The 23,797-nt window shown below is 35.3% G+C and overlaps 1 protein-coding gene across 2 annotated transcripts in view; it reads right to left on the bottom strand.

The window, feature by feature from the left end:
• The window catches only part of AP3B1 (adaptor related protein complex 3 subunit beta 1), a 147,323-nt gene that overhangs the window by 99,844 nt on the left and 23,682 nt on the right, over positions 1–23,797 (bottom strand). For both annotated transcript variants that reach the window (XM_034441071.3, XM_034441072.3), the window contains exons 4-7: positions 18,673–18,768; positions 14,407–14,567; positions 13,769–13,835; positions 7,320–7,502 (exon numbers count right to left, since the gene is read on the bottom strand). In XM_034441071.3, coding sequence (XP_034296962.2) covers positions 7,320–7,502; positions 13,769–13,835; positions 14,407–14,567; positions 18,673–18,768 — 507 coding nt within the window. The remainder of the gene's footprint in view (positions 1–7,319; positions 7,503–13,768; positions 13,836–14,406; positions 14,568–18,672; positions 18,769–23,797) is intronic.

Below are 23,797 nucleotides of genomic sequence, written 5' to 3'. Positions count from 1 at the left end.
ATAAAGAAGCTAGAGATAGTCATTTGCCTATTGAGCAGGAAGATAGAGAGGGGAAAAATATATCTGTCTGTCTGCCTGTCAGTCAGTTAAATAATCATAGGATGGAAGGGACTCCGAACAGGAATCCTCACAGACTATCCCAGATAAATGGTTGATAGCCTTTGTTTGAAAACTTCCAGTATTGGAGCATCCTATACAGAGTAAGGAAGATGATCTTCATGGAAACATGCAAAAATCATTATCTAGGCAAAGGACAAACATGTTTAAGCCCTGAGAAAAAAGGTAATATTCCAAAGGGCTCATGCAGAAGACTAATTCACTGGAATATGGGGAAAGGGGAAGACAGGTACAGCACAGATACTATATATTATAGTCAATCTCAATAAGAGTAGTTCTAGCCTTCCCATGGAACTGATTTCCTAGTCAATTTTGCCTAGTAGAATTGACACATCCACAACTCTAGGAGGTAATTTCACTGCTTGATAGTTCTCACAAACATGAAATTCCTACTTATATCAAGTTTGGATCACTTCTATGAAATTTCCATCTATAGAGCCTTGTCCTGTCCTTGAAGACTACAGAGAAATTAATCCACACCTTTTTTTCTGTGATAGCCCTCCAAGTACTGGAAGACTGCTTAACTTAACCTGTCTTTCCTTTTCTTTAGACTAGGCATACCCTTGTTCTTTTTATCATACGTCATAAGATTTAGTTTCTCAGCTGTTTGCTAACATTGTTGGTGGTACCAACAAGTCTGAGAGGGGTACTTATTTGTTTAAGATTTTTTTAAAAATTACTGAGGTCTCTATTTTTCCCCAATGTACACTCAATGAATTGGAAATGAGCTGGAACAAAGCATTTATTCCAAGCCAATGCAGATCAAGCTACTTCAGAGATCAGGATCTAGCCTCAAAACAGAGTAGGCAATAAATCTATAGCTTTAATTCCACTTCAGTAAACAATCTTCTAAGTAATCTTTAAAGTATAATATTTATTCTTGAATGTTCAGTAAAAAGCTGTTTCAACAAATTTACTTACATTAAGCAATTTTCATTTTAGAGGACAAAAAAGACACCCACTTATTATTTTTTAAGAATATTTCTATACCATCACAGATTCTAATGTCAGAATAATATTCATTTTCTTGTCACAGTAAAAATTAAAGGACATTTAACAAAATTAAGAAACGCTTTGGATTTTCCCCCTTATTTGTTAGATCTCTTTAGCAGCTGAAGCAAAGTAATTCAAAATTATTAATCTACAGGGAGATACACATTTAACTTGGGAAGGAAGATGAGGAAATCTGTTGAAAAGAAAGGTAAATTCAGGAAATAAATATGCAAATATGCATTTTAACATTCTTGAATGTATTAATCTGAAAGGTTTAATTTCCATTTTCCTGCATCAGCTTTTTTTATAAAATGTCATGCCCTATAAATATGCTGTTATTTTCTATAGTCAAGTACCCCCTTAACAAATCTTCTCATTAATATGTAAATTTAAAGTCAATCGGTCTTCTCCCTGACAGCACCATGAATTCCTAGTGCACTGTATAATCGATTTTGACTTGGCAACCACTATTTATCAAAGATGTCAGTTAGAAAAATTATGGAAAATGCAGTACAATTGATATGACTGCAATATACTTTGTCAACATTTAATTGTTCCTCAAATCATACATTTACATATAAACAGACTAAATACTGATCTATAATGATGCAGATAAACTAAATTAAAAATCTGTTTTACTACATAAGAAGCTTGTTATATGCTTATTCAAAAAAGTACTAGAAGAAAACATGGGGACCTGCTGATTGTTAGATTTCAGATATTTCCTTCTGCTATTTCAGCAACTAAATGAGAAATCTGCTTATTTATTTGATTTAGGCAGCAGTATCCAGATAGATGGATGGATGGCTTCCTTTCCCCCTCCAATGCCATTCCAAAAAGCCTTAAACTTGGTTGAGACCCCTATCAGATATGTGTGTATATGTCGATGATGTTGGCCAGTCTTAACTTTTTGTTCTTTATTTTTCTTTATAACCGTATTTATCTTGTACTTTCTACAAATTTGGTTTTATTGTGGGTCATCCAGAGTCAATCTAGAGTTAGGCAGTGAATGCTGCTATTTCTTATATATATATTTATAAGAATAGGAATTTATCATTTATTTACTAATGACTTTTTCTTGTCATTCTAAGACACAGTATATTGCATTATGTCTATACTATCTAGCCTCAAGTAAACAATAGTTTATCTAAAAGATTGCAAATTGAATGATGCCTTGATAATATACCTATGAATGACCAGCTGCTGATATTTCATATTTAAAAACCTGAAATATCTTCCCATAAATGTGGAAGCAAAAATTTAAATGAGCTGAACTCATAAATTATCTGAGCTCATAAAAATGTATGGAAATTAAAGATGTTTAGTTTCCAATAGTCACTAAAATCTAACACTGGCTCATATCAACAGGATTAGAATTAGAAGAGAACTAGAAATACTAACTCATGAAGACAAATATGAGAAGCACTATTGAAATTACTAGGATGATCTTATTAATTGGCACTAGAAAATTACAACTTTTTAAAAGTTAGAAAATTTAAAAGAAAGGATTACAACTGTGTATATAAAAAAGCTATATACCTGAGCAGAAATTCAGGAATTAGAACATGGAAATTTGAAAGTACCTGTGTAAGAATAAAAGAAAAGAGAAAACAAAAGTGATACTATCACAGTTTTTAATAAACCGCCTTGCCAAGCAAGAGACATGGTTGAAGATTTTCGGCATCAGATGACCAGACTTTCAAAGAGGTATGCAATAGGGTAATGGGAGATCTCAATTATCCTGACATCTACTGGGAATCTAACTCAGCCAAGAGTCAGAGGTCCAACAAATTCTTGTCCTCTCTTACTGACAACTTCATTTATTAGCAGATGGGAAAAAAATCAAGGAGAATAGGTTAAAAAACTGAAAGGGACTGGTACCTTGGGGAAAGTGATTGTGTTATCTTTGAATTTGTGATATACAAAGGAGGAAGAACTGAGAAAAATCAAATCTGTATACTGGTCTGAAACAATTAGAATGTGATTGTAATCCTTCACTAGATGGAAAAATTCATGAAGACTGGAAAATAACAAATATTACCTCCATCTACAAAAAGGAGAAGAAACTATAGATTTATCAGTTTGACATATATAATAGGCAAGGTCCTCGGATTATTAAACTGTATTCTTTAAGCATTTGGATATGCAGGTGACAATTAATAAGAGTTACATGGCTCGTTGCAGATATACGGTTAATAGTTTGGTAGAGCAGGGGAATGATTTAATTATCTAGTGCTGGACATCAACAAAATTTTAGACAAACTCTCTCATAATAATCTGCTTTATGAAAAGATATAAAAATGAACTATGGGCCAGACAATATCACTGTTAAACAAACTCGGAACTAGCTGAATAACCACATCAAAGAGTGCTTGTTAATGGCTCCATTTCAATTTCCTAAATGGAAGTTTTAAGTGGAGTGCCAGAAAGCTCTGTTCAGGGCCTTGTGCTGCTCAGCATTTTAATCAATGACTTGCATGAGTAAGTTGAGGGGTCACTTATCAAGTCAAAATATGACACAAAGCTAGGAGGGGTGGCTAATAAGTTAGAGCAGAGAGAGAAGATTTTAAAAGCCAGAGACAGGCCTGAGCAGTAATGAATAGAATGGAATTTTAATAGGGAGACATGTCAAGTTCTGCATCTGGGGAAAAAATGAAAGGGAGAAGTGTAGAATGGGTGTGAACCCAGCAAGAGTACATATAACGAAAGATGGGTGATTGTCAGCCCTCCTGTGTAAACCATGATGAAGTAATTCTACTTTATTAGAATAGAAGTAGGCTTCATTAACAAAATATTGCAACTCTGAAGGTACAAACTTCCCACTGTCATTTTTAACTGCCTGAACTGTTAGGGTGTGTTAGGGTAAGTTTCTTCCTCTAACTATTTGGAGGCTCTCTTTTGGCTGCTTCCTAGGCAGCATCTCTTCCTCTCATCCTCCAAGGACATTAACACATTCCATTACAGTGGCCTTGTCAATCACAGATTCAATATGAGCCAACAATGATACAATTGCTATAGAGGCAAATATAATCATGGTGAACTCTAATAAGTGCATAGATCAGCCTTTCTCACTCTCTCGGAGGCCCTCCAAAGGCCTGAAACGGCCCATTTCCCAACTCCCGGTGGGAAAGGAAGTGACATTTTTTGCTGTCCCCAGCCTCCAGAGCCTCTCTAGGAGTCTCTAGCCTCTCTAGGAGTCTCTGGAGGCTGGGGACAGCAAAAAAGTCACTTCCTGTCTCACCGGGAGTCGGGAAATGGGCCCTTTCAGCCTCTGTAGGGCCTCCAAGGGAGTGGGAAAAGCTGTTTTTGCCCTTCCCAGATAAATAGAGAGGATCTGGAGCCAGGTAAGAAAGAAAAATGGGCCTCCCCCCCTCCGGCTCTCCAGAGGCAGGAAACAGCCTGTTTCCCTACTTCTGGTGGGCCCAGAAGGCCCGAAAATCAGCTGGCCGGCACGCGCATGCTCCCCAGAGCTGAGCTGGCATGCCCACTAATGTGGCTCCATGTGCCACCTGTGGTACGCGTGCCATAGGTTCGCCATCATGGGCCTAGATGATGAGATAAAAAAATAATTGTTTCACTGTGTTCGGTTCCATTCTGATCCAATTCACTTGGAATACCATGTCCAATTCTGGGGATCATTGTTCAGAAAAAGACAGTGGAAACCTTGAACAAGTTCAGAACACTTCAACAAGATATTAGGAAATGTAGCCTCCAAGCCCTGTGAGAAATACCTAAAGGATCTGGGTAAGTTTTGTTTACAAAATAGGTACATGAAAAATTATATGAAAGCAAGGTTGTCACACAAAATATGGAGTGGGAATATTCTGAGTTGCCCAGAGGGCAAGACCAGTGGGTTAAAATTAGAAGGAAATAGGTTCAGAGTAGACATTAAGAACTTCCTGACTATATGAGCCGTTAGCCAATGGAACAGGCTGCCTTCTAAAATAACGAGTTCCTCATTGCTAGAGAATTTCAGTCAATGCCTGGAATGTCAACTCCCCAAAAATGATATTATAGATCCTGCACTAATATGGGATTTGATTAAATAACATCTAAGGTATCTTTCAACTGTGTGAATCTATCATTCTACCAACATTGCACTTGTAAATAAATTCTTTCTCATCAAGGAAAGGGATCTGAATAACCAGGTAGAACACAGATCAAGCATGAACTAGCAGTGTGCTGCAGCTGCCAAAACAGCCAATGCACTATTGCAGTGGTCACCAACTGGTGGTCCATGAGAAAATTTTGGTGGTCCGCAGAAAAATTATTTGCATTTTTTATATTGCATTAAATCAGGGGTCCACAAACTATCGTTCCTGGGCCAGACATGTGCAATGAATGGTTGTGTTGCTGAAGAGTCTCTCCCTTTGGGGTCTTTTTGTGTGGGTTGGAGGGGGGCAGAAATTCCAACTTGGTGTGGAGCTTTGGGCAAAGGCTAGAAGGAAGTGCTGCTGGTGGTGAAGAGCCAGAAGGCCTTGTTCCAGTGGGACCACATCATGGCCTGGAACTGGCTGATCATCTCAGCACACTGAGCTTCCAGGTGCCGGTACCTGACCCAAGCACAGGTCTTCCCTCTGCTTGGAAAGCCTATGCTCGTAGTTCTCAGTGAGGTGCTTCTGCTGAGCCTCCTTCTTGGTCAGATCCAATTTGAACTGAGCCAGCAGTTTTGCCAACTCTTTCTCGTGGTGGCTACTTAGCTCCAACTACTGCTTCCTATTGGAGCCCTAAGGAGCCTGGGGAGGCGAGGAGTGGCTGGGAGGGGAGGGGCGAGTAGAGGCTGGTGAGGCACCCCTCCACGTGAGTGACATCGAGTTGGCCACGCCCATCCAGTCACATGACCACCTAATCACACCCACCCAGTCAGTCATTAGGCAGATCATATTAGTGGTCTGCAGGATTTAAAATTATGAATTTAGTGGTCCCTATGGTCCGAAAGGTTGGTGACCCCTGCACTATTGGGCTGCATCAAGTATAATATTGAATTCATGAGAAGTGACAGTTCCACTCTACACAGCACTGGTTAAATTTTTTCCAAACCGATGTGCAGAACTGATCAACATTGGAAACATTTACAGGTAGCTCTGATTTAGCCACCACCATTGGGACTGGCAACTTGGTCACTAAGCAAAGCAGTCATTAAGTGAAATGATTGCAACTGTATTTACAGTTTTACTTCAGCTTTCCTTTGTTTTACAACAGAAGGATACAATCCCAAATAGTGTGGGAATCCAAATGGCAGGGAAGGTTTCTAGAACTTGACTTGTAGGGGAGCCAGATTAAAAGACAAGTCTTATAGCTTTTTTCTCTGTACACACACATACCTCACCCTTTGGAATGTTTACATCAGCCCTAGGATAATTATTAAGGAAAAAATTAATGTTTGTATTTACATTCATTGGGGAGGGATTACAAGAGAATAAGCAGACACACAATGAAAAATACACAAAGTTCACAAATTTGAAGAGAAAAGGCAACTCAGGTCTGAATCCAATTGACTGAGTGAAAAGACTGGGCGGACGGAGACAGAGTGGGCGTCAGGAAAATGGAATGTGCTAGTGCTAGTGTTTACCTAGAGCACTTACAAGTACAAGACTTTATTGTGAAACTGATTAGGGTCTTATCAATTTCAGTCAGCCAAGTATTCTAATCAAATAATTAAGGTCACAGAGCTGAAAACTTTTACAGACACACTGCATTGGGGAGAAAAGCAGTTCCCGAAGAAAATGCTTGTTTAGGGTTTTGGGGGGGAGGAATGGATTAGGCACAGGACATAAATACTGATTGTAATGGCAAACATGACTGAGAGAGAAAGAGCCACTGAGAAGATTGTATAGCCAGGCATTGATCTCTGAGAAAGTATATACACAGGCATTGAGTGTAAGATTACTTTTTCACTGTAGTTATAATTGCAAGCTATCACTGCCTGAGGCTAAATGAGGACTACCAGTAGATGCAATTATTATTGCCCAAAGGAGGCATATCAGTTACTGAAAGCAAAAGTTCAAATACTTTTGCTACACAGAGATGTATACACACATTGTGTATGTGTGTGTATACAGTGTGTGTGTGTGTGTATATATATATGTACATATACATACACACACAGAGTGTATGTGTATAAGCATTACTACTACTGTTTGATATAAATTTTTTAGTGCCCTGCTTTTAGCAACACAGCTATTCAAGAAAGTTTTTAAGTGGCTTACCTCTTTGCAAGGGCTCACAAACTGTGTTCGTGCATACCGAGTCAGCATGTGAACAATAACAACCTGTCCCCATTCTTCCACATCAATTAATAGATTACAGAGCTTTCGGTAGTTCTTGTGAATCAGATCTATTCTGTCTGGACATACTTCTTCAAATGCCATCACGACACTCCCTGCTACAAGCTAGAGAAAAATAATTTAAAACACATAAAGGGTCAGTAATTTTGACTAAGAACCTTATTCTAAATTTAAACATGATCAGCTCTAAGGCAGGGCTGTCAAACTCGTGGCCTGCGGGCCGAATGCATCATGCACTGGCCACACCCACTCCCAGTTTAGCAAAGGGAGGGAAGTTGCAACACAACACGTGACCACCCCGAGACAACGCGAGTTTGACACCCCTACTCTAAGGGATAAGTGAATTATCAAGAAGCAGGAAAGAAAATAATACCGAAGAGGTCTGCTCACATATAATTGCAGAATTACATTTTGCACCTTTGGTATTACCCATGTCTTAAAAATCTGATTTTTTCCCAGAAAGTGCAGCAAAACCAGAGGATTTAGAAACTGTCAAAACCAAAAAGGTGTTAACAGCTAGATTCTTAATCTCTACACAGATTACATTACATGATTCCACCATTTATCAGTTTCTATAGTTCTTCCAAATAACTGCTGACATGTAGAAGTCTGCCTTAATTTTTGCTAGCTTTCAAGTTCAAATAACAGTATATGTAAAGCCTGCCAAAATTTTGAGACATAAACTGTAACTTTTATAAAAACTGCTTTTTATTACTATAGTTGCTTATAATTTATGTGCTGAAGTCATGTTTTTGTTTTTCAGTGAAAAATTACTAACATTATAAAACTCTCAAACACGTTATTAAACATTTGATTTGTAAGCATGTAGAAACCTACAAGAAACTTGGCCAGTAGAGTTTTATCAAGTCTAAATCAAAGCAAATCAACCTGATTCCTTTTTTAAAAAAATAGGGTGACCCGTTTAATTGGTATAGAGAATGTGATGAACCTAATTCATTCAGTTAAGTTTCTTATGAAATTTTAGTAGGGAAGATGACAAAAAGTGCGGTAGATTATGTCACATTTAGATGGCTAGAGAGATGATTAAACAATTGTATGAAATATTAATGGTTCTATGCCAAGATGAAAAGAAGTTTCATATGGCGAGCCACAGAGTTCTATTCTAGAACTTCTAGTACATTTAAAACTGATTTGGAAAAGGGATCAGAAAATATGACCATTGCATATCACCATAACTTTTGCACTCTGCATAAAGGTAGTAGCAAACATTTAAAGGGCATCTCAATCAATCAAGAGGACTTTGACAGTCTAGAACAGGCCTGTCATACTGGCGGCCCACAGGCTGGATATGTCATGCGCAGGCCATGCCCACCCCACCTCTGCAAAGGTAAAAAACATTGCGATACATCACAATACATCCCGTGACATGATTGAGTTTGACTCCCATGGTCTAGAACAATGGCAGAAATTAGCGAAATAAAATCTTAAAAAGTAAAAATCTGAAATATTTTTGCTAGAAAAGGAAGTATCAAAGGCATAAGGCCTGGACTTTTCGTCGGGCCCTGAAAACACACTTATTCCATCTAGCTGGGCTGGCTTGATCCCATCCTCTCAGTTTTTAATTGAATTCGGTTTTAATTGGGTTGTTTTAAACTTGGGCCAAAATTATTTAATTGTTTTTTAAATTATTTTTTAAATTTTATATGCTATGTTTTATCTTGGCTGTACACCGCCCTGAGTCCCGCAGAAGAAGGGCAGTATAGAAATTAAATAAATAAAATAAAATAAATAAATAAAATAAATAAAATAAATAAGAATGAAGACTGGGGCAACCATACACTTTAGTCACCAGAATGAAAACTTCTTTATTTCAGTCAATAACCAACATAAAACAATAGTGAAGCAAAAATACTAAATCAGTCACTAAAACAAAATTCCTTACTCTGCTAAGATGCAAATATTTGTTTCAATGTTAGACCCTTTCTCATCCAACTTAGAAACAAGACTGTAATTCCTTTGTTATAAGATAATTTTACCACTTGGGTAGTACTGAAAAAGAGCCTTTCCCCTGGCCAGCTCAGAAGCAAACAGAACTGACAGCAGAGGAATCAAAGTTACTATACTCCTTCTCAGTCTCGGTTGCACCTATTTGAATTTCTTGTACCTATCATTGATTAGGACAATCATTAAATGTAAAGCTGAGCCTAGAGAGCACCTTCCCAAATAATTTGCAGCATACCAGTTTGTCCTATGTAAACCACTCATTTTTTTTCTTTATTTTTTCCTTTTTTTTGGTACTAATTATTTGCAAGGAACCTTTCAATGTTCCACAACATTTAAAATTCAAAAACAGTTGCAAATACCATGTCTTGCCTCTGTTAACTGTTAGTTAGAATATAACATAATGACTTGTCACTGTGCATTACCTATTATCTTTTCCTTAACTGCTGTAATTGAATTTTGTTTTGTTTCAAACAACATGCTATGCAAAACAGATAACCTGACAAGGCTTCTATATGAAACAACTGATACATATGCAGTTAAGCATGCATGTGAAGGTTTCTAGCTGCAAATTAATGTCACATTGTAGCAGAGAACTAGGAATCCGCATTTCAACCTCTAAAATTTCCCCAATGATTTAAAATAAGCAATTAAATAGAAATACAATTTACTGAAATGGTACTTTCAGAAAAAATATTAAATACAATGATATTCATGTTATAGGTTTTCCCTATTTTTCATTGACATCTGCTTTATTAATATGCACCTATTATTACAACTGAAAGAAAACAGCTCAGAATATAGTTCTGCTATTATGCTAAACAAGTTCCAAATCCTGTGGGGATTGTATAAATTACCAATAACTATAAACGTGACGTTGCATTTATTGTCTTCAGCCTTGTTCCATACTGGAACCTGCTGGTCCCAGCATGTATAGAACTCATTCCATAAAAACCAGAATTGATTATTTGTAAAGAACTAAAGAAAATGCAGTATACTTACATTTATTTTCTATCACATCATTTGTAAAGGGAGGGGGGGATTTCATTTTTAAAAATTTATTCTACCTTTTTTGTTTCTTTATCAAATGTTTTTAATATTTCTCACCTTGACTGGCTTTATCAATAATGCTACTATTATGATTAGTACCAGTTATAAAGATAAATTAAATATTTTACTTAAAATAACAAATCTTAAATACAAAGGATTGTGTTCTTTCATTTGTTTTCACACACAGTATCAAAGATAATCTATACTTTCTAAATTTTATTCTTTATAAATGAGACTTCTTAAGCACTTATTTCTTTGCTGAAAATATAAATTCTATAAAACTAACTGTTCAAGAAATTGACAATATGTTTACTGTATTAAACATAAAATTTTAAATTCATAATTAACATACAAAGAATAGTATTTTCAAGGAAGCTGTTAAATAAAGCTATGAAGATGAACACAATGAGACATCATTCTGGACAGATTTCTACAAATTTGTACAGGAGATTGCTCAGTATGTCATAAAAATAATATTTAATTTTAAATTAGCCTCTTAAAATATAAATGAAAAAGTTTATAAAGGTATCATTGACAAGCAAGATTAAAATTAAAAATTAGCTTTACTGGATGGGAAAATATAAATCATTCTTACAAAACTTGCAATGAGCTCATCAAATTCAAATGCAGCTTTCCATTAAGGTTTTTTTATATATTAAAGGAATAAACATGGTTCATTTGTCTTTCACGGGTTGCCATGTTTTTCTGTGCTGTTGCTATGAACTTCAGCCATTATCTGCGCTCCAAGGTAAACTACATGAACCATCAACAAAAGTGACACCCAATCTATGGAGTTCATATTTTCTCCAGATTATCTATGCTAGTTGACAAGCTGGTAATGAAAAAAATCACACTAAGCAAATGGTTCTCTAATAACAATAAATTTTCTATAAAATTATGAAGGGTACAAAATGTTTCCTTGCATCTATTTTGTCATGAATTCTAATTAATGCTGCAAAAAACCTGAGAGTGCTGGGTCATCACAAGAAGTATATCAAGGCTTGATTGATACTGTGGGGCAAGTTGGCCTACACTGCCAACATTTCCTTCTTTTAAATTAATGGCCATCCCACCTACCCTAATCATATAGCTCAAATTATATTCCTCTTCTTATTTCAATTTTCTGAAAGCATGGAGGCTGGTAAAGATCAGTCATTTATCTTCTAATAGCTGGGTAATAGATCTATCACAATATAGCATCTGCAGAAATTCAGGTGTTACATTCCTCCCCCCTCCACGTAAATCTTTTACAAACATTGAATTAGTATCTTTAGAAGACACTAGATTATTCATATATCTAAGCATTACATTTTACACATTCTCTCTTGCATATTTGTTACATGTGTTAAGGAATATATCTGATTTTGCTCCATTTTCCCCAAAACAATACTGTACATTAGAATTTATCAGCAATTTTAATGAAAAAACTATTAAGAGTAATAGTAATAAAATAAACACATGTATGACCTGCAAATTTTTAGACTTTCCAGGAGTAAGCTGCTACAGATAATCCTATTTAGTCTTCACAGGGTACATGGATAGTCACTTTATTTTAAATGAAATATATACTTTAATCCATAGCTGCAGACCCAAAAAGGCCAATAAGCATCAAGGAAGCTGTATCTGTGGAATCCCTGGGGCTCTCTGAGCTTGACTGTTTGCAGAAGTTTCCTTACCTTACTAGGTAATGTCATCAGTGATCACATCAGAGCACTGATGATGTTACTTAATTGGGTAATGAAAGGTCTGCAAGCAAGTAACCAAACTCTAAGAGCACCAAGGACTCCATAGTTCAACCCTGAACTATGTATTGCTTCTTCTATTGGAAGCTATATCTACTAGGACATACAAGTAGACCTCTACACTGCAATTGTGCCCAAAATTTCCTTTGCTAATGAAAGCAGTTGTTAAGGAGTCATGCCCCATTTTATGACCTTTTTTTGCCATAGTGGTTAAGCAAATCACTACAGTTAAGTGAATCATGCAGCCAGTTAAGTGAATTTGGCTTTTCGCATTGACTTTGCTTGTCAGAAGTTCCCTAGGAAGGTTACAAATGGCAATCCCAGAACCCCAGGATGCTGCAACCATTGTAAATATATGCTGGTAGACAAGCACCTGAAGTCTGATCACATGAGTGTGGGGATGCATTAACAGTCATAAATGTGAGAAATACTCATCAGTCATTTTTTTCAGTGCCATTGTAACTTTAAATGGTCATTAAATGAATGGTTGTAAGTCCAGGACTATAGGTACTGTGAGGTACTATAGGTACTATGAGGCTATGTTTCTATACTCAGTTCCATAATTTTTTTTGTCTAAAGATTAAATATTCTTCCTACAAAATCTATAGGACTCCAAAAATAAAGGTGTCTAGAATGTTATTTATGATTTTTTTTCTATTTTCTTTTTTGTCTAAGAGATACGAAATGATTTAAAATGGATAAAATAACAACTAATCAATTTGTATGGAATGCAACATTCACCTAAAAGCCAGGATTACTTTAACCTTAGTTAAAGCAGAACTAAATAATTTTTATTCTGATGATATTTGCCAGTGATAATTATGCCTTCATAATTAAAGTATTAATTATGAGAATTTTCCAAGGAAGAGGGTATCATTGAACGCTATTTAGAATATGGTTTCTTGCCTCCGCTTAACAAGGACTGGTCTACCCTAGCTGGTTCCTGAAACCATGCTGTTGAATATAATCTATAAAGCCTTAATAAAGGAATTACATAATTGACATATCCACTACAATCTAAAAAAAGCTATCTTAAAAATTACCTCTAAGCAATTTTGGACAGAACTCTTCAGAGCTTTCAATCTGTTAATATGTTTAGGATCCAGTCATTCAGAGAGAGTTGATAATAGAATGGTTATTTTACTTTGTTAGCTTTATGGTTCTTATAAAAATATTGTAAATCAATAGGATTCCATGTGTATTCAAAGGCAGGATTGTAAATAAATATATACAAAGAAAGAAATAATAATGAGTGGTAATGGGGAAGGGATTTAAATATTCACTAATTCATATTGTATACATTTAATTTGTAAATTACATTTATTTGATTCAGACTTTCTAGACAAGACCACAGTGGAAATGAGAAGAAATTATTAAGGTACCAGCAACCAGCGTATCTGCTCACAATGTCAATCTTTTTCACAATAAAATAGCACTTCTAGTTCACGCTAATTTTTATTTTATTAGAATTTTGTCCCATCTTTATTACTGTATCAGTAGCTATATCTAAAACTTGAACTCTTATCCTGATGAGTTTTATGCTTAAAATGGCTTAACTTAGGTAAAAATATCACAATTCTAATTTCATTATAAAGCTTGCTAATTTTTATTGCTTACCGTGCTTTTGTCTTTCAAAAGCTTCTCTATTACTTCGATTAACATTTCTTTTTGTTCCGGATCAAGACTAAAAATTTAATATAAAAAATGTCAGCAGATATTAGAATAGAATAGAATAGAATAGAATAGAATAGAATAGAATAGAATAGAATAGAATAGAATAGAATAGAATAGAATTCTTTATTGGCCAAGTGTGATTGGACACACAAGGAATTTGTCTTGTGTACATAAAAGAAAAGATACATTCGTCAAGAATCATAAGGTACAACACTTAATGATAGTCATAGGGAACAAATAAGCAATTTGTTGTTATTTGACAGATTTGGGCTAAATGTATATTATAAGTGAACTAAAAGAAACAAGTGTAATGGATTCCATTCTAAGTTATAATATGGATATATGTCTACTGGACAATGAAAAAGAGAAAATTAAAGAAATTTTATCAGAGCTTTTTCAGCTGCTCAATAAAATTGAACTTGTCACATACAGAGCATATATACTGTCTTCATCTATGCTGAAACAGACAACTTAAAGTAATTTCATTGATTTTTATCACCATTAGCATATGGAACTTTGTAAAACTTCATTATGTTAAATATTAAACATTTCTTATATATTAATGGTTAGAGATAACTTACCTGTAAAGTTTCTGAATTGCATGGGCAGCATTTTTTCTAACATAAGGTGATAAATCAGCTGATGCTTCTTTGATAGCAAGCATCATAATTGGAACAATAATTGTCACTCTGATACTTGATAGCACCCGCAAAGCACTTGCACGGATCAACTGATTATGATCCTAAAACAAAAATAAAATATAATCTTTAAATAAATGCCACTTATTAAAGGCATACATTTATTTTTGTTTTTTTTTCTACTTTTTTATCCTAACACCTTATTTTATGACATAGTTCTACAAAAAAAATCAAAAATAATAATCTAGTCCAGCCACTGTAGATATTTATCTAATAATAGATACAAAACAGTCAAAACTTGTTTTAACTTTTAAATTCTTCATTAGATAATTAAAACTAAGGTAGATAGAACTGCCTATATTTAGTAAAATATACACTTAGAATCATAATTAATTTATTGTGCTTTGCCCATTAAATCTTTTTGAGAAAAATGAGAACATCAAATCGCTGAGCAAATTCAACAATTTGTAACAACAATTTTTCTTTGAATTAGAAATACTAAAAAAATATTTTTATGAACTGTTCATTTTTCTTGATTGGGAGACACAGAATTTTGTATAAAGTGAGTGGTTATATAAATGTTTTATAGAGTAGAGAAAGATAGAGTAGGATAGGATAGGATAGGATAGGATAGGATAGGATAGGATAGGATAGGATAGGATAGGATAGGATAGGATAGGTTTATTTGGTCAAGTGTAATTAGACACACAAGAATTTGTCTCTGGTGCAAAAGCTTTCTGTGTACATACAAAATAACATAGTAATGATGATACCACTAAGAGGAGGTAGTAGAAAAGATGAGAAGGATAATAGTAATATAGCCATACTATGTAGGCATATGACAGTACTATGTTCAGCAAAGTGATGGCACAAAGGACAACACTGTCTCGTGTCTAATTGTTTTGGCATGCAATGCCCTGTAGCACCGTTCCAGGGGGAGGAGTTGAAACAGTTTATTTCCAGGATGTAAGGGATCTGTAGATATTTTCTCAGCCCTCTTTCTGACCCGTGCAATATGCAGGTCCTCAATGGAAGGAAGGCTGGTTGCAAGTCCCAACTATCCGTTGATGTCTATATCTGTCCTATTTGGTTGCTGGACCAAATCAGACAGTTATAGAAATACAAACAACAGACTCAATAATTCCTCTGTAGAACTATATCAACATCTCCAGGGGCAGTCTGAACTTTTTGAGTTGACGCAGGAAGAACATTCTTTGTGGCGCCTTTTTAATAATGGTTCTAATGTTAGGTGTCCATTTCAAATCCTAGAACCCAAAAACTTGTTGGGTTCTCAACTCAACTGTTGTTACTGTGCTGTCTAATATAGTAAGAAGTGGTAGAACAGAACAGCTCCTTCTAAAATCCACTCTCATCTCTACAGTTTTAAGCGTGTTCAGCTCCAGATTGCTCCGGCTGCACTACAGGATCAATTGTTCAACTTCCTGAATATACTGTATGCAGACTGATCACCGTCTCGAATGACACCAATGACTGTTGTATCATCTGCAAATTTCAGTACTTTAACAGATGGATCCTTAGAGAGGTAGTCATTGGTATTGAGAGAAAAGAGTACTGGAGAGAGCACACAGCCCTGCAGTAGGGGGCGCCTGTGCTCATAGTTTGAATGTTCGATGTGACTTTACCTAGCTTCACCTGCTGCTTTCCATCTGTCAAAAATCTTATAATCCACCTATAAGTATGGACAGGTACAGCTAATTGATAAAATAGTTCTGTGAGATGTCACCACAATCTGCATTACAGATGAATATACAGGCTATTAAGTCCAGAAAATACACCATAACAGTTAAAAACAACCATATAGCATTTCTACAGCTATTTTTAATTTTGTAATTCCTAAAAATAGCAATGCCTTTCCCCAAGATTGTGCAACTGCCTTTCACACTCCTGCTATATATAGTGTCTGAAAGTTCTCATTGCATTTTATTGTCTTTGAATTCCTTCTAGAATTCCACAGCGCCTGATACATAGTTCAAATAGGATAATGCTTAAGCAGAAGCAGTTATGTAACATACTGTTGCAAGAAAAAGTATGTGAACCCCTTGGGATTACGTGGAGTTTTGCATGAATTGGTCATAAAATGTGCTCTGAACTTCATTTAAGTCACAATAGAAAAACACAATCTGCTTAAAATAATACTACACAAACATTAGATGTTGCCATGGTTTAATTGAACATAACATGTAAACATTCACAGTGCAGGGAGGAAAAAGTATGTGAGCCCCTAGCCTAATGACTTCTCCAAGAGCTAATGGGAGCCAGGAGTGAGCCAACCTTGACTCCAATCAGTGTGATGATATTGGATGTGTTGCTGACAGTTGTCCTGCCCTTTAAAAATACACACCTGTTTTGGGTTTACTGGTTTCAAGAAACACTGCCTGATGTGAACCATGCCTCACGGAAAAGAGCTCTCAGAAGACCTACGATCAAGAATTGTTGACTTGCATGAAGCTGGAAAGGGTTACAAAAGTATCTCCAAAAGCCTTGATGTTCATGTGTCCACTGTAAGACAGACTGTCTACAAATGGAGAAAGTTTAGCATTGTTGCTACTCTCCCTAGGCGTGGTCGTCCTGTAAAAATGACTGCAAGAGCACAGCGCAGAATGCTTCATGAGGTAAAGAAGAATCCTAGAGTGTCAGCTAAAGACCTACAGAAATCTCTGGAACATGCTAACATTTTTGTTGACACATCTACAGTAAGGAAAATATTAAACAAGAATGGAGTACATGGCAGGGCACCACAGAGTAAGCCATTGCTGTCCAAAAAAAATATTGCAGCACGTTTGAAGTTTGCAAAAGAGCACCTGGATGTTCCACAGCACTACTGGCAAAATATACTGTGGACAGATGAACCAAAATTGAGTTGTTTGGGAAGAACACACAACACTATGTGTGGAGAAAAAAGGCACAGCACACCAACATCAAAACCTCATGGCGGAGGGAACATCATGGTTGGGGCTGCTTTGCTGCCTCAGGGCCTGGACGGATTGTTGTCATTGATGGGAAGATGAATTCCAGAGTTTATCAAGACATTTTGCAGGAAAACGTACGACCATCTGTCCGCCAACTGAAGCTCCACAGAGGATGGGTGATGCAACAGGACAATGACCCAAAGCATACAAGTAATTCAACAAAAAAATGGCTTCAACAGCACAGAATAAGCCTTCTGGAGTGGCCCAGTCAGAGTCCTGACCTCAACCCGATTGAAATGCTGTGGCATGACCTTAAGAGAGCGATTCACACCAGACATCCCAAGAATATTGCTACACTGAAACAGTTTTGTGAAGAGGAGTGGTCCAAAATTACTCCAGATCGTTGTGCAGGTCTGATCTGCAACTACAGGAAACGTTTGGTTGAGGTTATTGCTGCCAAAGGAGGGCCAACCAGTTATTAAGTCCAAAGGTTCACATACTTTTTCCTCCCTGCACTGTGAATGTTTACATGTTATGTTCAATTAAACCATGGCAACATCTAATGTTTGTGTAGTATTATTTTAAGCAGACTGTGTTTTTCTATTGTTGTGACTTAGATGAAGTTCAGAGCACATTTTATGACCAATTCATGCAAAACTCCACGTAATCCCAAGGGGTTCACATACTTTTTCTTGCAACTGTATAACAAGTGTAATATTACAGTTTATTTCAGTAGTCAATATTAAAGAGTGTATAAGGCTTACATACTCTAAAGTTGTTACCAGAAATTTGATTAAAACTATGTTATTCATTCCAGTTTTCTATAAATCTTGTATTCCCTTCCCTGTAAACCTTCATGTTTCTAACCCAATTAGAGAAATAACAGATTTGATATCTGCGGAGGGCAATCTATTAGATCCAATCAGATTGGATTCAACCATGGTGACTGCCATTAAAATACCACTGAAAAATTCTCTTCCCTGCAGCCCTAAGTACAAGTCTGTAACTTTCTCTAGAGGAGTGAGAAAACCCTCCCAAGCAGACCTGAGATCCTGGCAAGGGGCTGAAAGAGAAGGAAACTTCAGTTATACAAATAGAAAACCACATCTGCAAAACTGGGTTTAACCACTTTCAATTTTAAAAATGGCACTTTATATAAGCAATAAAGCAGATTACTGGTAACTTCAGAAATAAAATGGTATACTTTTGGGTTTTGTCTGTTGAAAATTATCTACAACTTTATAAAAACAAAAATTGCTTCTCGTTTAATTTTACTCACTTTCAGAGCACGCTGAAAGGTGCTGATTGACAGCAGTGCCAGATCCTGCTGTTCTTCTGCATAACGCATCAAATAGACATATACAAGTTTTTTAATCTGAAAAACAAACCAGTTCATTTGGACATATTACAATTTGATATCATCCACAAGAACATCCAATATGGTTGTTTAAGATTGTTACATTATGGACATTCTATATTCCCTGCAACATGATATGCTTGCATTTTATATACAGAGTTTCTAAACAGGTAAGTGACTGAAAGTCTACAGCTTACAAAAACTACAGTTTAGTTAATTTCTAAACAAAGCCCATGTAGGTTTAAATGAACCTGAACAAAAAATTGATTTCAATTTTAAATAGATCATAAGGAATTGTAAAAAAAAAAAAACTGTAAAAAAACCTTCTAAGTACAGTTGTGCTATAATTATTGTCACTATCTGAAGAAATATTTCTCTGTCTATTCTGCCAAAAAGCAACATATTAAATCACAGAGGGTTACAAGGCTTTAAATTATTTGTTGTTGTACTATGAACAAGCAGCAATCAACACTGACAACAAGAGGCCTGTATAGTGAATGACTGCAGGTGTGCAGAGAAAGCCTCTGTTCCTTGAAACCACTTGGAGATCAGAGGCAGGAGAACTTCAGTTTCGTGACTGCACCGTTCTTTCATCATTTACTTTCATTCAATGTTACAGCATTCGTCCCTTTAAAACTAATAATAACAGAGCCACATTAGAGTTGAGGAACAGAGGCAGTTCTGTTTAATTAGTTTATCAATACAAGTATATCAAACTTCATGAGTTATTGACTAAACCTTTTGTTATTTCTGCTCTAAACCACCAATTATATTTTAAGGTCACTTTCTGCATCTTTTAATGTGAAGCCTAAAATTAAGTATAGGGCAATTCGCTGTTTATAAAAATTAATTTAACTAAACTAAATGTCCTTGACTAGCTTTGAAATCCTTGTTTTGCCACATGGTCTGTAACTGGATCTTTTTGTAGAAATGTGATGGTCAGAGAGAAAAAAAGGAGAAAACCCAATGATAAAAACACGTTTTCTCCTTTTCAAGTACTTTTCTTTACCTTTCAGGTTTAAAAAAAACTGAAAAAAGAAGTATGAAATATTTCCCAATATTTTTATTTAAAATTAAATATAAAAGTAAATAACAAAAATCCAGATTCATTTTAAAAAATAGACAAATAGCATGCAAAGGGATAAAGAAGCCTACACCAATACTAGCAAACTTTTAATTTCCAGAAGGCCAGAGAATAATAAACTAACATAAAGGATTAAACCTGAGAAGAACAGCTGGGTAGAAATAAATTTAAAAATATCCCTACAACAAAATAGATTGTAAATGTATGGCAGATATGGGGTGCTAATTTTAAACTGCTCCAATACACTTACCTCATAGGTTTCAAGCACTACTGCAGATTTATATCTTTGATTAATGTATCTTAATGCCTATTAAAATCTATAGACAACCAAACTACTCTGAGAATTTCAACATAACATGCATTGAAGATTGTCAGAAGAAACGTATTTCAATATTCAATTCACATGTTGTTGGAAAGTGTACAGTCCAGCAATGTGTATTGTATATGAAATTGTTCGTAATACAATCTAGTTTCTTCCACAAAGATACTTATAATGTTTGCTTAAAGTAAATGTTTTAAGCTATCCAGAAACACTGAGAGGTGAGATGGGTGGTAAATAAATCTAATAAATAAATATGTATTTTTATAGTCTATAAAAACTGACTGAACCAGACTGAAGAGATCTTAGCATTAACTCCTACAACCCAGCATGAAAGAGATTATTGCTGGCTCTGTGTTCACAACACAGCTGTACAGTACTTTGTATTTAGTGCATAATATGCAGTTTCATAAATCATGATAATACCATGCTAACACATTAACATATTCCATTAATTATTACAAGCAAGATGTGATGCAGTGTTTGTAGCAGGCAATAAAGCTTTGCTTTAGTATCTTTCAAAAGGTAGGCAAACATTTCTGCCCTGGTTCAGAATTAGTTTAACTAATGTTGATGTGAGGGTACATTAACTCCTCCCTAAAATGAAATATGAATATATTGGAGGACTTTTATTTTGGGATAGTAAGCTTATATGTTGGCTGGCTCTAATTTCTCAGGACAGATATGAAGGAAGCTGATTGGCAAGGAAAGAGGAAATAATTTTCTCTTAGGAAGAACCATATGGTTATTTTAATATGAAATATTCTCACCTTAGTGAATTATTGTTTCATTATTCAATTTAGATGTTCATAACATTAAATGGTTTATTAAATATATAATATTTGTCTGAGAGAAATCGTTTGTTCATAATTCAAATTCTAAAGAATTGTTCTCATAAAAGGCTAATAATCATACTTTTCAGATAAATTTGATATCATGTTATAAAGATTATGAAGGATTACTTTTGGATATGCAGTCTGAATAAAAAACCCACTACATCTCTTACCTCATAAATTCCTAGTTCCATTACTAGAAGCCAAACTCATAACACCTAGTGCATTGTCAATAATAAGATATACAATAAAGTACAACAAATTACATTCCTCTTAATGATGATGGAGGGAGAGAAAGAGAGCTAGCTGAAAGTAGCTCCATGCAGTATTTCCCATTGGTTTTAAAGTAGCTCATATGTAAGGTTGATTTAAGCAAGTGATCAGAAACCCCTAGCTTACAGGCCACATGTGGGTCCTGAACTACTTTTGTGCACCTCCTATCAAATCATCCCACTGAAAGTGCTTCCATTGATTTTTCATGGAAAATAAAACCATGAAGGTATGTAAGCATTAGTAAACTGTAGCAAGCTAACCCCCCACCATGCCCTAAAACACTCCACTTTACTCACCTGCATGACTTTAATTAGTTTGACATCTGTTGGGACACAAACTCTACTATGCATGTTTCTTCCAGAAAACTAAAGCTGAATGTAGTTGTAAGATCCTATCGGGGTCGGTCACCAGGACCAGAGGTTCTGTCTTCTGAGCTTTCGGACTCATGCTGGAGCCCACCTTCAGGGAACTTCTCTTTAGACTCTGGCCCCAGTGACCGACCCAGATTGGATCCTGCAAAAATTATCCTGGGATACATATGTATTTTCCTTCATTCGTGAATGTAGTTGAACATGTATCATGAAATCAGAGTTTAATAAACTCAGAGAAATGATGAACGGAATTCCACAGAAGGAGAAGGCAATGGGGAAAGGAACTCATTATCAGTGGAATTCCTGAAAAATAGATGTTAAAATATATACAGCGCAGAAGAATATCAAGGATTGCAGAAGCAAACATGACCACACAAAATTCTTAGTAAAGATCCGAATAGAAAAAAAATATATCCATAAATTGATGGAAAGAGGTATATATCACCAAGGAAAACTACAGAGATTTTCCAGAATTGTAGAAAAGGTAATCGGGGAAGGTAAACTCAGGATGACTTGGGGCAAGGATACTAAGGATACTAAGAAAAATAAATGTGATAATACATTTGTTTTTGTGTAAAAATACCCATTCTGTAGAAATACCCATTCCTACATTATAAGAACACATTTAATAGTAGTGACCATAAAACTATGATAATATGAATAATCTCTTGATATTAAGGAAGACTGGGACACAAATCAACTACCAAAGTCTGTGGATCCAGAGGAGAAGGTCGATGCAGATCAATCACAGTGTCTGGATCCAGAAAAAGATAGTCCAACTAATCAGACTCCAAAATCCCATTAGAAAACTATGTAAAGATCTGATCACTTGATCACTAGAGTTTAAGCAGCTGATAGGGGCTTGAAAGCATATCTTGGAGTTCAATAAAGTAAACTTGAGTAAATTCAGAACAAAGATAAGGAGAACTATCTGGCTGAGAAGTTAATAAGAAAAGAAGGTTGAAGTGAATGGGAGATATTAAATTATTTCAGTGATGAGAAATTATGGACTTCATACAACAGACTATATTTTAATTATTAAGTATGTTTAATTTAAGGAGGATTCAGACAAACATTATGTACTATGAAGAATGAATAGACTGAGCTAAGTGAGGATATGCTAATCTTCAAAAATCCAAATACTGTGCGTCAATAAGAGAAGGACAAAACATCTTTATATCTATCTATAAGATGTGACATGGAGTAATAGATTTAATTTTACATAACATTAGATTACCGTTGAATGTTAGGAAAAGTTTCCGAAGAGTAATAGTTCAACAACCAATTATTAAGAGAGCTGATGGGCTTCCTTTCACTGCATGTGATCAGAAATTTGGATTTCTGCTTGGAGCAGCCTAAATGTCTCTGTCAAATTCTATAATTCTTTGAAGAATCCAAATGTGATTATAGAGAAAAGAATGGTGGAGAAAGAAATAATTTAGGTAGACCACCAAGTAAAACAAAATGCACATGTTATGGTTTAGTGCAGAACTCCATGAAGCCTAAACAGTTTGCACAAAAGTTCCCACTGATGTGCAGATGATTTTTTTTAATATATAGTAATAATTTTATTAGCCCTATTTAATGAGATCATTCCCTTACATTTAAATATTGTACATTAAATCAAGCACAAGAATTAATAACCCATTCATAACAGCAAGAACATCCTTGGTTTCCAAAAAAAGTTGTATACTCCTTATTGTTATGCCTGATAAAAGTAGCTGAAAGAAAGAAGTAATGGAAGAGAGGATATTATTATACAATTTATTGGAAGTCTTAATAATCTATATTCAGAAGCCCTGGAATAAGTAATTCTGCCTAAAATAGCAATGACAAATCAATTTACCTCTCAGGATAATGCTTTTACTTAAGACTGTATAGACATAATCAAGTCTCCATATTTTCCTTCAACTATGACTGTTCCCTTTATCCTATATCTTGACAGTAAAGAAAATCTAAGTGTACTATTAAGACTAGTAAAGATGTTTTCTCCATGAACCTGCTTTTAAATCTAATATGTTGCAACAAGTACTTTTATAAAAAAAATTGAGAATACAGAAGAAATACATTGGGAAATGTACCAATGTAATTCAGAGCTTCTATTTGAAATGCTTCAATTACTGTAGAATATGAGAAATAAATGCAAACTAACAAAATATGAGAAAAA

The sequence above is a fragment of the Pantherophis guttatus genome, chromosome 2 (genome assembly GCF_059756535.1).
Source record: "Pantherophis guttatus breed Tessera chromosome 2, ASM5975653v1, whole genome shotgun sequence".
Taxonomy (NCBI): domain Eukaryota; kingdom Metazoa; phylum Chordata; class Lepidosauria; order Squamata; family Colubridae; genus Pantherophis; species Pantherophis guttatus.
This window is presented reverse-complemented; position numbering and strand designations above follow the sequence as displayed.